General features: G+C 37.5%; 1 protein-coding gene across 3 annotated transcripts in view; it reads right to left on the bottom strand.

Annotated features, from left to right (window-relative positions):
- Positions 1-12,184, bottom strand: part of Cpsf3 (cleavage and polyadenylation specific factor 3) — a 35,815-nt gene that overhangs the window by 22,445 nt on the left and 1,186 nt on the right. For all 3 annotated transcript variants that reach the window (XM_034636018.2, XM_027937829.2, XM_027937830.3), the window contains exons 2-7: positions 8,277-8,340; positions 7,287-7,384; positions 5,564-5,692; positions 3,867-4,044; positions 2,397-2,486; positions 945-1,095 (exon numbers count right to left, since the gene is read on the bottom strand). In XM_034636018.2, the coding sequence (XP_034491909.1) occupies positions 945-1,095; positions 2,397-2,486; positions 3,867-4,044; positions 5,564-5,692; positions 7,287-7,384; positions 8,277-8,340 (710 nt within the window). The remainder of the gene's footprint in view (positions 1-944; positions 1,096-2,396; positions 2,487-3,866; positions 4,045-5,563; positions 5,693-7,286; positions 7,385-8,276; positions 8,341-12,184) is intronic.

Here is a 12,184-nt window from a genome sequence, read left to right as displayed (position 1 = left end):
GGAGGTGACCCACTTCTAGTTCTTTGCAAGAAGTTATATACACATGAGGCATCTATGGTACTCTGCCAGAGTACTATCCTCAAATAGAATCACAGGGGATTATTAAGCATAAACGTATGTTAAAAGTGACACCCACTGTTCCTCTTATTACAAAAAGTCATATATACTCATTGCAATGTTTGGAAAATAGAGAAAAGCAGAAAATGAACTCATTATTTTCCCACTATCCAGATTTAATCTTTCCAGTCACTTGAATGTTTCCTAGCTAGTTAGGATCAGAGTACATATAGTTTTAAATCTTACATTTTGGTTTACACTATGTGAAAATATGCAATAACTCTTCAGTAGCTTAGTTTTCTTTTTTCTACAATGTGATATTAACTGACATGATAGTTCTTTAAAAAAACTAAAATGAATGCCCTTACTGACAAAACTTTCTGTACATCTTGCTTACTTCCTAGAAGTCGAGCTGCTGTAAAAACGTTTGCATATCTTAAGATCTCTGATACTGATGGCATCCCGAAAGGCATGCTGACCACCAGCCCAGTCCCAGAATGGGAGAGCTGCTGTTTCTCTGGGCTCTTACTAGCACCAAATCCTCATTTTTTTTTTTTTTTTTGGTACTGGGAATTGAACCCAGGAGTGTTTAACCATTGAGCCACATCTCCAGCCCTTTTTATACTTTATTTAGAGACAAGGTCTTGTTGAGTTGCTTAGGGTCTCATTGGTGAGGCTAGCTTTGAATTCATGATCCTCCTGCCTCAGCCTCCTGAGCTGCTAGGATTACAGGTATGCGCTACTACACCTGGTATCAAATCCTCACTTTTAAATGAAAGAAACTAAAGCCCAGAAAGGTCAGGTTACGTAGACAAGGCTATGTCATTTGTCTTGGTAAAATGATGTAAGAGTCTGATAAACACCCAAATGCAAAGGAAGTGGCATACCTAGAATCAACAGCAGCTCCTGAGCCCTTCCGAGGGCAAAGACAGGAATGAGCCCTCTGCCCCCTCTGTTTACAATGTCATGGACGGTGTTACAGAATCTTGCTTCTCGCTCCTCACGTTTCTCATGGATATGAGTCCCATAAGTAGATTCCTAAATAACAGGTTAGATATGTGAGACCAAGACCAATGATCCCAAAAGAATTCAAAAGTTAAACCTTAATGAAATCCTGAGGCAAAGAGATTCACTTCTCCATTAACATGCCATTTACTTGAACATATATTACTATAATATTAATTGGAAAGAAGTGCAAACAAGAATGTTAGAATTTGGATCTAAGTAATAGGAGCATTTTGGAAAATGAAATCAGGGAGAAGTCCACATATATACAAAAATGTCTTCTCCTCTCAAGATAATTTTGCTATGATTTTTCTCTTCCTCCTCAGAGAAGTTAAAGCTTCAAACCAGAAACAAGTACTGTTTCTTATACTCTTGCTCAAATATATGCCCTAACGTCTTACCATGTCTGACCCACTGGCATCTCCTAAGGCACAACAGAAAAGCAGAATCTCAGGCTCCAGCCTACAACTTCTGAATCCGTCTTTATAACTATCACCGGGTAATACATGAGCACATTAAAGTTCAAGAAGCACCGCTCTAAAACACCAGCTATCACAAGAATAACTACTTGTTTTGAGAATCAAAAAACTCAGTTTGCCCTTAAACTAAGGTTAGTTTATATGCTGAGCAGGGCATGAGCTGAGTCCCATCTCTGATCTACCCACCATGTGGCTCTGGGACTGCAATGGGCACTGGCCCCTCATAACTGAGAAGGTGGGAGCTTCTAGAAGTGATGAGGGAGAACAGTTCTTTCATTCCAAACCAAATGCACTTGATGTTCTTATATATACTATAGGCTCAAAAGGCCTCTCCCACTTCCTGACACCTTGTTCCAAGACACATTGTTGAATTTGCAACCACCAGGTCCCCAACGAGTTTCAGCACACAGTCATTTATCTTGCTTCCTTGGTACTTAACAACCTAACAAGTAGACAGGACATATGATGAACAATGTGACCAGCAGCCTGTGCCAAGGGCCAAAAGACAGTCACCATGGCAAAGGCAGTGCATCTACACCACTTTTAAACAATCTTTAAGATGTCCTACAAATTTGGGAGAAGTGACATAGGCCAAAGTACTTAGGAGACAGGGAGGGAGTACTCAACTAGAATATCATGACCTGAGACAGCCTAACGTCACTAACATTAGACCACAGCTAATGTGAGCAACAAAAGAGGGTGGAAAAGAACTACAAAGAATAGCCAAATAAATTCTTAAACTATAAGCCCATAAATTTATATCCAGTAACATTATGAAAATGAGATTATGTTTCTTCCTCACTAGAAAAATTCTGCTTATGTTATACTAATTATAACACATTCATTATTACTTACAATAATAAGAATATCAGGCTTGATATTAGGAATTTCAGCTGCCATTAAGTGTCTATCTTCTTGTCTTGAGAAATCACCCGTGTACAAAAGCTGTGAAAAGATAAATTTGTAAACAGGATTTGGGAAAGGCTTCATTTTGTCTCTTCTGTCTTCTCCTCCCCACCCTTCTCCTCTTCTTTCCCTCCTTCCCTTTCTTTCTTCTAGTACTGGGGATTGAACCAGGGACACTCTACCACTGAGCAATATCTCCAGTTCTTTCTTTATATTGAGATATCATCTTGCTAAGTTTCCTAAATTGGCCTCAAACTTGGGATTCTCCTGCCTCAGCCTCCTGAGGTGCTGGCATTACAGAAATGTGTCCTCATGTATAGCAGAGAAAGCTTCATTTTGCTAATGAATATTTTAATCTTGTAAAATCTAACAGTAAAATTAAATTTATAAAAGCCTATACCTGGTAAAATTTAGATGCAATGCTTATGTCTAATTCAAAATGTCTGACATAGTTAAATCATTAAATCTACTTAATGTGATAATATATCTCAGAATTATCCCACAAAGATAAAGGGACATGTTGGCACAGAAAGGAATTTCCAGAGATACTTGGGAACATTGTCTAAAATGAAAGATAAAGTCAAAGAGTATACACGTCAAATTCCAAATGAAAGTTCGAATCTGCACTTTCACTCTTTTCTGCTTATTTCTTGTGGCCTGGGACAAAGTGCAAGGATGAGCAACTTGATATATTATAGAATTCAACAAATAAAAGTTTCAATATATGAGCAGTTATAAAATACATTTAGGAAGACATGACACTAGAACATTGGTTCTCAAATCAGGTTGTAAAAAATCATCTAAAAAACTTGAAAACAAAAAGTCAAGTCCACCTTTCCAGATATTATGCAATGGGTTATTTTCAAAAAGTACCCTAAAAATTCAAACCAAAACTACACTGAGATTTCATCTCACACCAGTCAGAGTGGCAGTCATCAAGAATACAAAAAATACGCCAGGCATGTCGGTGCATACCTGTAATTCTAGTGGCTCAGGAGGCTGAGCAGGAGGATCTCAAGTTCATAGCCAGCCTCAGCAATTTAGCAAGGCCCTAAGCAACTTAGGAAGATCCTGTCTCAAAATAAAAAATAAAAAGGGCTGGGCATGTGGCCCAGTGGTAAAGCATGCCTGGGTTCAATCCCTGACTCTTAGGGAAGATGGCTCTTCCCTAACAAGTTTCCTAATGGTGACTGAAAAAGAATCAATCCTGTGGTGTGCTAGGGAACTTATTCTTAGAGATGCTTATTTTACTCTGTATTACAATGGAGGAAGAAACTGTCATATTTAAAAGGAAAAGTGCTGACTTGTGTTTCAGTGATTTGGCACTCTGCAAATCTTAGGGAATTTTTAATGCCACTTGGCAGCATAAAGTTTTGCACTGATATCACTTATGGAGAAAGGGCCAGAGCTAGAAAGTACCTTTACGCCGGCGATCTCAATCATGAACATGGCTGCTCCCAGGACGTGACCTGCATGGTAACACCAGAACTTGATTCCTGCAACTTCCTTAACTTCATGGAAGTTGATGGTTTCAATTTTGTCCATGCTTTCTTCCAAATCTGTCTCAGTATATAGCATGTCGTCTGCTGATATGTTACTAAATTTTCAAAGATGCCAAGAAAAGAATTAAGGGTAAGATTTTTTTTTAAAGTTTTTTAACTCAAAGAAATTATCTGTAGATGATATATCCATGAAGATTTCCTAAAAATTTAGTATACAGATTATGCTATTTAGAATCTGTCAGATATTTTATGTATTTTTTGGCTATGATTATAATAAAAATATTTAGTGTACATAGCTACAAAGCTTGAGTGTAAAAGCAAAGCACACAGTAAATTCAAAGTACTGTTGCCCTTTTGATTTTGGAACAGGATTTCACCAAGTTGCTTAGGGCCTTGCTTAGTTGCTGAGGCTGGCCTTGAACTTGTGATCCTCCTGCCTCAGCCTCCTGCGTCACTGGGATTACAGGTTTGTCCCACCTGCCTAGCAAAACAAAATATTCTTTTTAAGATTGCATAATCTCAACTTCTTTTTCTGCCCCAACATTTCCAAGAGATATGACACACATGCATGCACTGACCATGTTTGGTGGGAAAAGAGTTCTCTAAAGTCTACTTAACTTTTCTCCCCCCCTGAATTATGTTAATGTATTTCCAAAACAGCAAGAGAATAGTGGTTAAGAACACAGACTCTGGAGCCAGATTGCCTCTAACTATGACCATTTTAGGTAAATCACCTAACCTCTCTGTGTCTCAGTTTCATCTTCTATAAAATGGGATTTCTCAACATCCGAAATTGGTGTAAAGATTAAATGAGTTTATATTAAGAACTGAGGACTGAGCCTACATGTCATAGGCATTATTTGTTAACTAGCATTACCATTACTAAGAATAACATTTCAATTCCTGTGTATTTACATATAAAGAATAACAGAGTTTTAGCTACCCTTGAATTAATCAGCTTTTGAAGGTTAGTAATTTGTATTGTGGGTCTCACCAAAATGCTCTAAATTTTCTGGCAGAGAAGTAATGTCACTCTTAGAATTGGTAAATATATCCTCTGGGAACATTAGCCAGTTTTTGCTGGATGGAATAGTACATGCATGTAATTCCAGCTACACAAATTTAAGACCAGCCTGTGCAACTTAGCAAGATTCTATCTCAAAATAAAAAGGGCTGGGGATGTAGGTCAGTGATAGAGGACCTGCTGAATATATGCTAGGCTCTCAGTTCAATCCCCAGTACTAAAGGGGAAAAAAAAAGAGATAGTAAACTTTCTGACACGATAATCCAAAATAAGAATTTAGCACATATCACTGCTTAATGTATCTGGTCTTAAATTTTAATAAAATTACACAATGCTATTTATAGAACCTTTCTATCATACCTTATGATTTATAGCAGTTTAACAAAGATTTAAAAGAATGTAAAATCTATATATAAAGTTTAAAGTCAGAAGGGACTGATACACAATAGGTATTCAATAGGTTGTTATGGAATAACTAAATTACTGCCATCCTTGTGAATAAAGAGAGTGCCTTATTTCAAATACAAAATGATCTGTCTCTTGAACCATGTGTATTGCATAGGCCCATATAATCTAATAAAATAATTTACCTAACTTTGACATAATCTGAAAGAAGCCATCTATAAATAGCTTTTGTGGCATGAGTCATAAATGTTCTTCCTTTGAAACTTGTCTTCTGCAGAAACCAGGGCAAAGCTCCACAGTGATCCAAATGGAAACTTAAAAAGAAACAGAGATTGTGTTAAAATTCTTAAAATCTTATATGCTACAAGTAATGAAATGGTCATTGAATAGAAATTCTATGTAACAATTATATGAGGATCCTTTCAGAAAACCAAAAGTAGGTATGTGCATACAGTTTTTTTTTTTAAACATATATAACTTTATTTATTTCTTTATGTGGTGCTGAGAGCAAACCCAGTGCCTCATACATGCTAGGCAAGCGGTCTACCACTGAGCCTCAATCCCAGCCCATGTATAGAGTTCTAATAAAGGAAAAAGATTTTAAAAGCATATATATATACACACACACACACATACACACACACACACAGGTTTTTTTTTTGGTACTATGGATTGAACTCAGGGGTGCTTAATCACTGAGCCACATCCTCAGCCCTTTTTATCTTTTTATTTTTTTTATTTTGAGACAAGGTCTTGCTAAGTTGCTGAGGCTGGCTTTGAACTTGCGATCCACCTGCCTCAGCCTCCTGAGTGTCTGGGATTACAAGTGTGTGCCATTGCACCTGGCTTAAAAGTATTTTTTAAATAGCAAAAATCTTTATCAGTGAATAATTAGAGAGGAAAGAAAAATATAACTAAACCTTTCCATAAGTTACAGGAAATAATGTCTATACAGTGCTGTCTTATTGATTAAATGATATAAGGTAATTTAAAGTGCACATGTATATACATGTTTAATAAAATCCGTCTTCCTTTCTGAAGAAAAAAGAAGAAGAATATAACCAAACCAACTCTCAGCAACCAGAATTATAACAAACACTTTAACAGAATAAGTTGAAAAAAAATCACTATTTTAAAATGAAGCTCTTATAGAATAATGTGACAAGATTGTGACCTCAAGGAGATGCCCTATAAAGGGCCTTTCTTTGGGCCACGTTTGATAACAATTTAAAGTCAGTATTTCCTTCCCACTAACTCACTGGATTATATGAGTTTTCTAGACTGTGATGACAAAATGTAGTGTTAGTTTAGATCTAGATATCTGAAATATGCTTCTTAGTGGAAAATATGTGGTTTTGGGAGAGAGGGGGCAAAGGGGTAGGAATGATGGTGGAATGATTAGACATCATTACCCTAAACATATATGAAGACATGAATGGTGTGAAAATACTGTGTACAATCAGTGACTTGAAAAATTGTGCTCTGTATGTGTAATATGAAATGAATTACATTCTGCCATTGTGTATAACAAATTAGAATAAATAAATAATTTAATTTTAAAAAAAGAGAAAAGAAAAAAAATATGTGGTGTTTTTAAAAACTGAAATCTTACCAGGTACAGTGGTGCACACCTATAATCCCAGCGGCTCGGGAGGTTGAGACAGGATGATTTTGAGATCAAAGTCAGCCTTGGCAACTTATCAAGGCCCTAAGCAACTCAGCGAGACCCTGTCTCAAAATACAAAAAAGAGCTGGGGATGTGGCTTAGTGGATAAGTTCCCCTGGATTCAATCCCTGGTACCCAAAAGGAAAAAAAAAAAAAAATCGAAATCTCATAATCTGGTAAAGAATAATCTTGACAGTCAAAGCCCTCAAAAAACCATATTGTTATTAAAGGAAAAAACTTACTGACTAATTAACAGAAGATCAATCTCAGCTGGGTCAATCAAATCAATATAAGGAAGAGCATCCATTCCTTCTAAGCCAGGGTGGATTCCACAGTCCAACTGAAAGACAAAAAGAGACATCATCTGCTACATATTTTATGAAAACTCTCATTCAGCAAATCAGAATTTGAATCAGAAAATGGTGGGCATTTTTGGTGGGCATTTTAAAAGCCCACAGACGAATCACCACCAGATCTGACTGCTGTGAGAAGAAACTAGAAATGGGGCTCTTCCCTGCTCAGAAAAGGCATTAGAAGACAAATTCCTATGGGCAGGTCATTGAGGATTTACTTACCTTACAGGGTATTACTACTAAATCAAGATAATGCATGACTAAAAAGGTGCCAATGTCTGACATATACCCATTCTTTTAAGTTTGGGAGAATTAGAGAAGAGAAACCAAAGGAACATGAGCCACTGCCTTTCAAATAAGCACCTCAAAACCATCTCTTCTAATCCCTCTACCTCTCAGGCAAGGAAGTGGGCTCAGAGAAGTAGAGGGGCTAACTACTTAGGTAATCCAGGGCTCAATCACCACATGCTGCCAGGTGGCCAGAGCTCTTAGCACATTCAGTGAAGTCCATTACTTGCTGTCTTCCACTAGGGTGGGGAAGCTGGCTTGGCCAGACCCCCTGGGGATGGAAGTGGGGGTGCTTTCAGGAAACAATAGCTCATCAGATATAGTTGACCATTTTATAATCTTGGAATGTATCTTCTTAGTTTATTTAATGTTTTAACAAAGTACCAAGTGAAGTGTGTTTAAATTCTTCTCATTAACATTATTCATATTAGATTATATACACTATTATATTTTTCCGGGAGCTAAACAGATAACTGGTCTATTAGAAAAGACCTAACACCCACTATAGAAAGAGCCACACTCTTAACCTCACACACGCTTAGCATGCACAAGGCCCCAGGTTCAATCCACCACCATCATGACCATAATTACCATTATTTTTCTTCCTTTGAATTCCAGAATAATACATGATCTTCCTACTTCTTGCCCAGCTCCTCTGTAAACATTCAAGGGGGAGAGAAAAAAATGATAAAAACAATCAAACTGAGTCCAAAAAATTTAAAATTTTTTTAAATAATTTAAACTGTATCCCAACTGTTGTCAGCATTCACTTAAATATTTCAAGACAGATGAAAGTTCTACAAAAACTACAAAGTAAGGAAAGAATAGCGTCCACATAAACAAAGATGAAAAGTAATCCTTGAGAGTTTAGGGATTTTGCAGTTGTCAAGAGTGGTATAGTTCTGAGAAACCTGAAGTTTAAATTCAATCTTCTGAATGTTAGGATTAATTTGTGATGTATTTAAAATGTGAACTAGCAATTGTGCAGATTACATAATACTCTTAAATGTGTATTTAAGTATAAAGTCATAGTACTTTACACTCTTTTTCTTTAAGATCATAATGAGCATCTACCAAATAGCTTAAAATTACATACTTATTCATACTATGAATTTCAATTCCCTTTCCTTAAATCTTGTTCTTTTCATATATTTTATACCAATGTTTTAAATAATTCTCATTTCTATCTTCATAAAGCAACCATAGTTTCCAATTATCACTAGGCACACCTTAACTTAAATCTCACATTCTTCAATTCCTTAAGGTTCTTTGATGCCACTTCCCAGTCACAAGAGCTCATAGTTCACTCAAAACTCAAAATTAAGTTTGCACTTGTTAAACACTGTCCAAATGGATACAGAAATGCCTTCTACAGGGACCCTGACCTCAAGGAACCCAGTCTACTACACAGACATGAAATGGATCTACCCAAGCTGGGATCCTAACTGAGAGCCAGCCAATAATGAAGAAAATCAAAGCACACATGGGAGCGCCCATGTACTCTTGGCCTGCCATGTTGCCTCTTAAGTGGTCCTAGCTCAGACTTCTCTTCTAACTTCCAGCTAGTTCAAACTTTCTCCCCTTTCCTAAATTTTGCAACCCTCTACTATCCTCCTCTTCTTGTGAGGCATGGGCCATCATCTGCATTTAAAAAAAAAAAAGAATAATCCAACTTCACTTACCAACTCACAAACATCTTTGCTTTTTTCCATTTCTCTTAGAACAGGTCTCTCTCTAAAGCAAATCTTCACCCTGAGTCTACGCTTTACATTCTCTTTCCTTCTGGACTGAACACTGCTATCTCACTGACATCTTCCTCACTTGCCATCAGAATCTAAACATACTAGCCCTTCTCATCCTCAAATTAAAATCCCTCAATTCTAATCTCCTTTAGTTTCTGCTTCATTTTCTTCAGTCTACGAGAAGCCAGCTTCCTAAAAGGTCTGGATATTCTGTGACCCCATTTCCTCACTTTCCATCCATTCAATTCACCATCACCTGACTCTTACCAACCACTTCTCTGAAACCTCTTTGCTGTTAAGAGAAAACCTCCATATTTGCTCTCTACTTGTTCCTTTGGCAGCTTTTGTCACCCCTAACTACTTGCTCCTTCTTTGAGCACTTCTCCTTTGGCCTCATGCCCTCTTGTCTTGCTGCCTTTCCTTCCCAGTTTTTCACCTGCTTTTGAATGCTGATATGCTGAGGGTTCCCTCCTTGGCCTTCTCAACTTCATGATCTTCATTCTCATGTTTCTGACGTGTCCATGACTAGCGTGCCTGTTTGTAGTCCAGGTTCTTTTCTTTTTTGCAGAGCTGGGCACTGAACCTAGGGCCTTGTGCATGCCAAGCAAGTGCTCTAGCACAGAACCACATTCCCAGTCTTCTTAATTCTAGGTCTCTAATATATACTCCTGACACTGGGATACTGCCAGGAACCTCACATTCAATGTCAAACTAGTTTCCACAAGCCCTCTGCATCTATCTGCTGTTTCTGGAATGCTCTGCCTTCAGATAAGATTGGCTTCTTTGTATTTTTAGGTTTCAGTTCCAATGTTGCCTTCTCACAGGCTTTTTCTTGACCTCCTCTAATTTGTTCTTCATAGCAGACCACAATCCAGCATCACTTAGGAATAATACTTACAGCTACATGAAGTTGCTATATCTGTGGCTTATTTCTCACTACTAAAATGGGAGTTTCATAAGAAAAGACATTGTTTTATTTTGTTCACTGCTGTACTGCTACAGCTACTGATCAGATAAATCTTAAGAAATGCTTGTCAAATAAATAATTGTGAGCATTGAAAATACTATGCTGAGTGAAAGAAGTCAGCACAAAAGGCCACATATTGTATGGTTCCATTTATATATATAGAAAAGTCAAATATATAGAGGAGGAAAAATAGGTTAGTGGTTACCTAGGACAGGGGAGTTTGGGGAGAAATGAGTGAGACTGATAACTGGTACAAGGTTTCCTTCTAGAATGACGAAAATGTTTTGGAATTAGTGTGATAGTTGTACAATTTTGCAAATATACCAAAAACAACTGACTTGTACTTTAAATGAGTTATATGGTATGTGAATTATATTTCAATAAAGCTGGTACAAAACCAAATTTACTGCAAACCTAATCCACCTTCTGTATTCCTTAAGAATAATATGCCCAACCTAGGAATCTCAATCATCCTTATCTGAATACTCCCTTCTGCTCTGCATTCTAGAACCATCCCTACAGTAACACCTGACCAGTTAGAAAATCCTAAAGATTTCACTTCCATGCTCTCTCAAAGCCATCTCTTCCCAAACAATTTCTTTTCAAGTCCTTTATCTCTCTGATTAGAGGTTTCATCATTTTACTTGGATTATTTCAATTACATTCTAGTAGATTCCTTCTACTAAATCCACCCTTTATTCATCTGCTACACTACTGCAAGGAGTGATTTAAAATATAATTTCTAATATATCCCATGCTTGCCTAAAATCCTTTGTTTGCTTCCTTTAAATGACATAATAAATGCCCAAACTCTTTAATATAAGGGGACTTCACATGATGGACCCTGATAGACCTGTTCTACCTCATGTACTAACCTATTAGCCATAGCCTTGAGGATACTAGCCATGAATTGTGAACATTCCTGCCATGTCATTTTTTTACGTGTGCCATGTCCTCTGCCAGTATCACTCCAGTTCTCACACTGTCTTTAATTCTTACTCATTCTTTGGTATGTAGTTCACTCATCCCATTTTCTAGGAATGCATGAAATATCTTTCTCTTCAATATTAAAAATTCCTTTTTCAGCCAGGCACGGTGGCGCATGTCTGTAATCCCAGTGGCTTGGGAGGCTAAGACAGGAGAATTGTGAGTTCAAAGTCAGTCTCAGCAACTGTGAGGCACAAAGCAACTTAGTGAGTCTCTAAACAAAATACAAAATAGGGCTGCGGATGTGGCTCAGTGGTCGAGTACCCCTGAGTTCAGTCCCCGGCACCAAAAAAAAAAAAAAAATCCCTTTTCACGGGCTGGGGTTGTGGCTCAGTGGTAGAGTGCTTGCCTAGCACCTGTGAGGCCCTGGGTTCGATCCTCAGCACCACATATAAATAAACAAAATAAAGATATTGTGTCCAACTACAACTAAAAAATAAACATTTAAAAAAATTCCTTTTTCATACTCTCTCAGCAGTTAGTGCAACGCTTACCTGTGCTCTTGTACGAGCTTTCATTTAATAAGCACCTACCAGGGTCTTTACTCCTTGCAATATGCATTATTATTCCCACATAAGGAAACAGATTCAGTGAGGCTGCTGTCCTACTAAGTGATAGAGAATGAATTTTAGGCCTGACTCCCAAGTAATTGTCTCCTATTTTTCTAAACTCTCGCCAGTACTTTCCACTCTGCACTCCAGTTGCCTCCAAAATGTTGAAACCAATGAACTCAGCCTTCTGTCTTATTTGTATCCTCAGTGCCTGGTGTAGTGCTTGTCACTTGCTCCATGTTTACAGAACAC

Source organism: Marmota flaviventris, chromosome 14 (genome assembly GCF_047511675.1).
Source record: "Marmota flaviventris isolate mMarFla1 chromosome 14, mMarFla1.hap1, whole genome shotgun sequence".
Lineage (NCBI taxonomy): Eukaryota > Metazoa > Chordata > Mammalia > Rodentia > Sciuridae > Marmota > Marmota flaviventris.
This window is presented reverse-complemented; position numbering and strand designations above follow the sequence as displayed.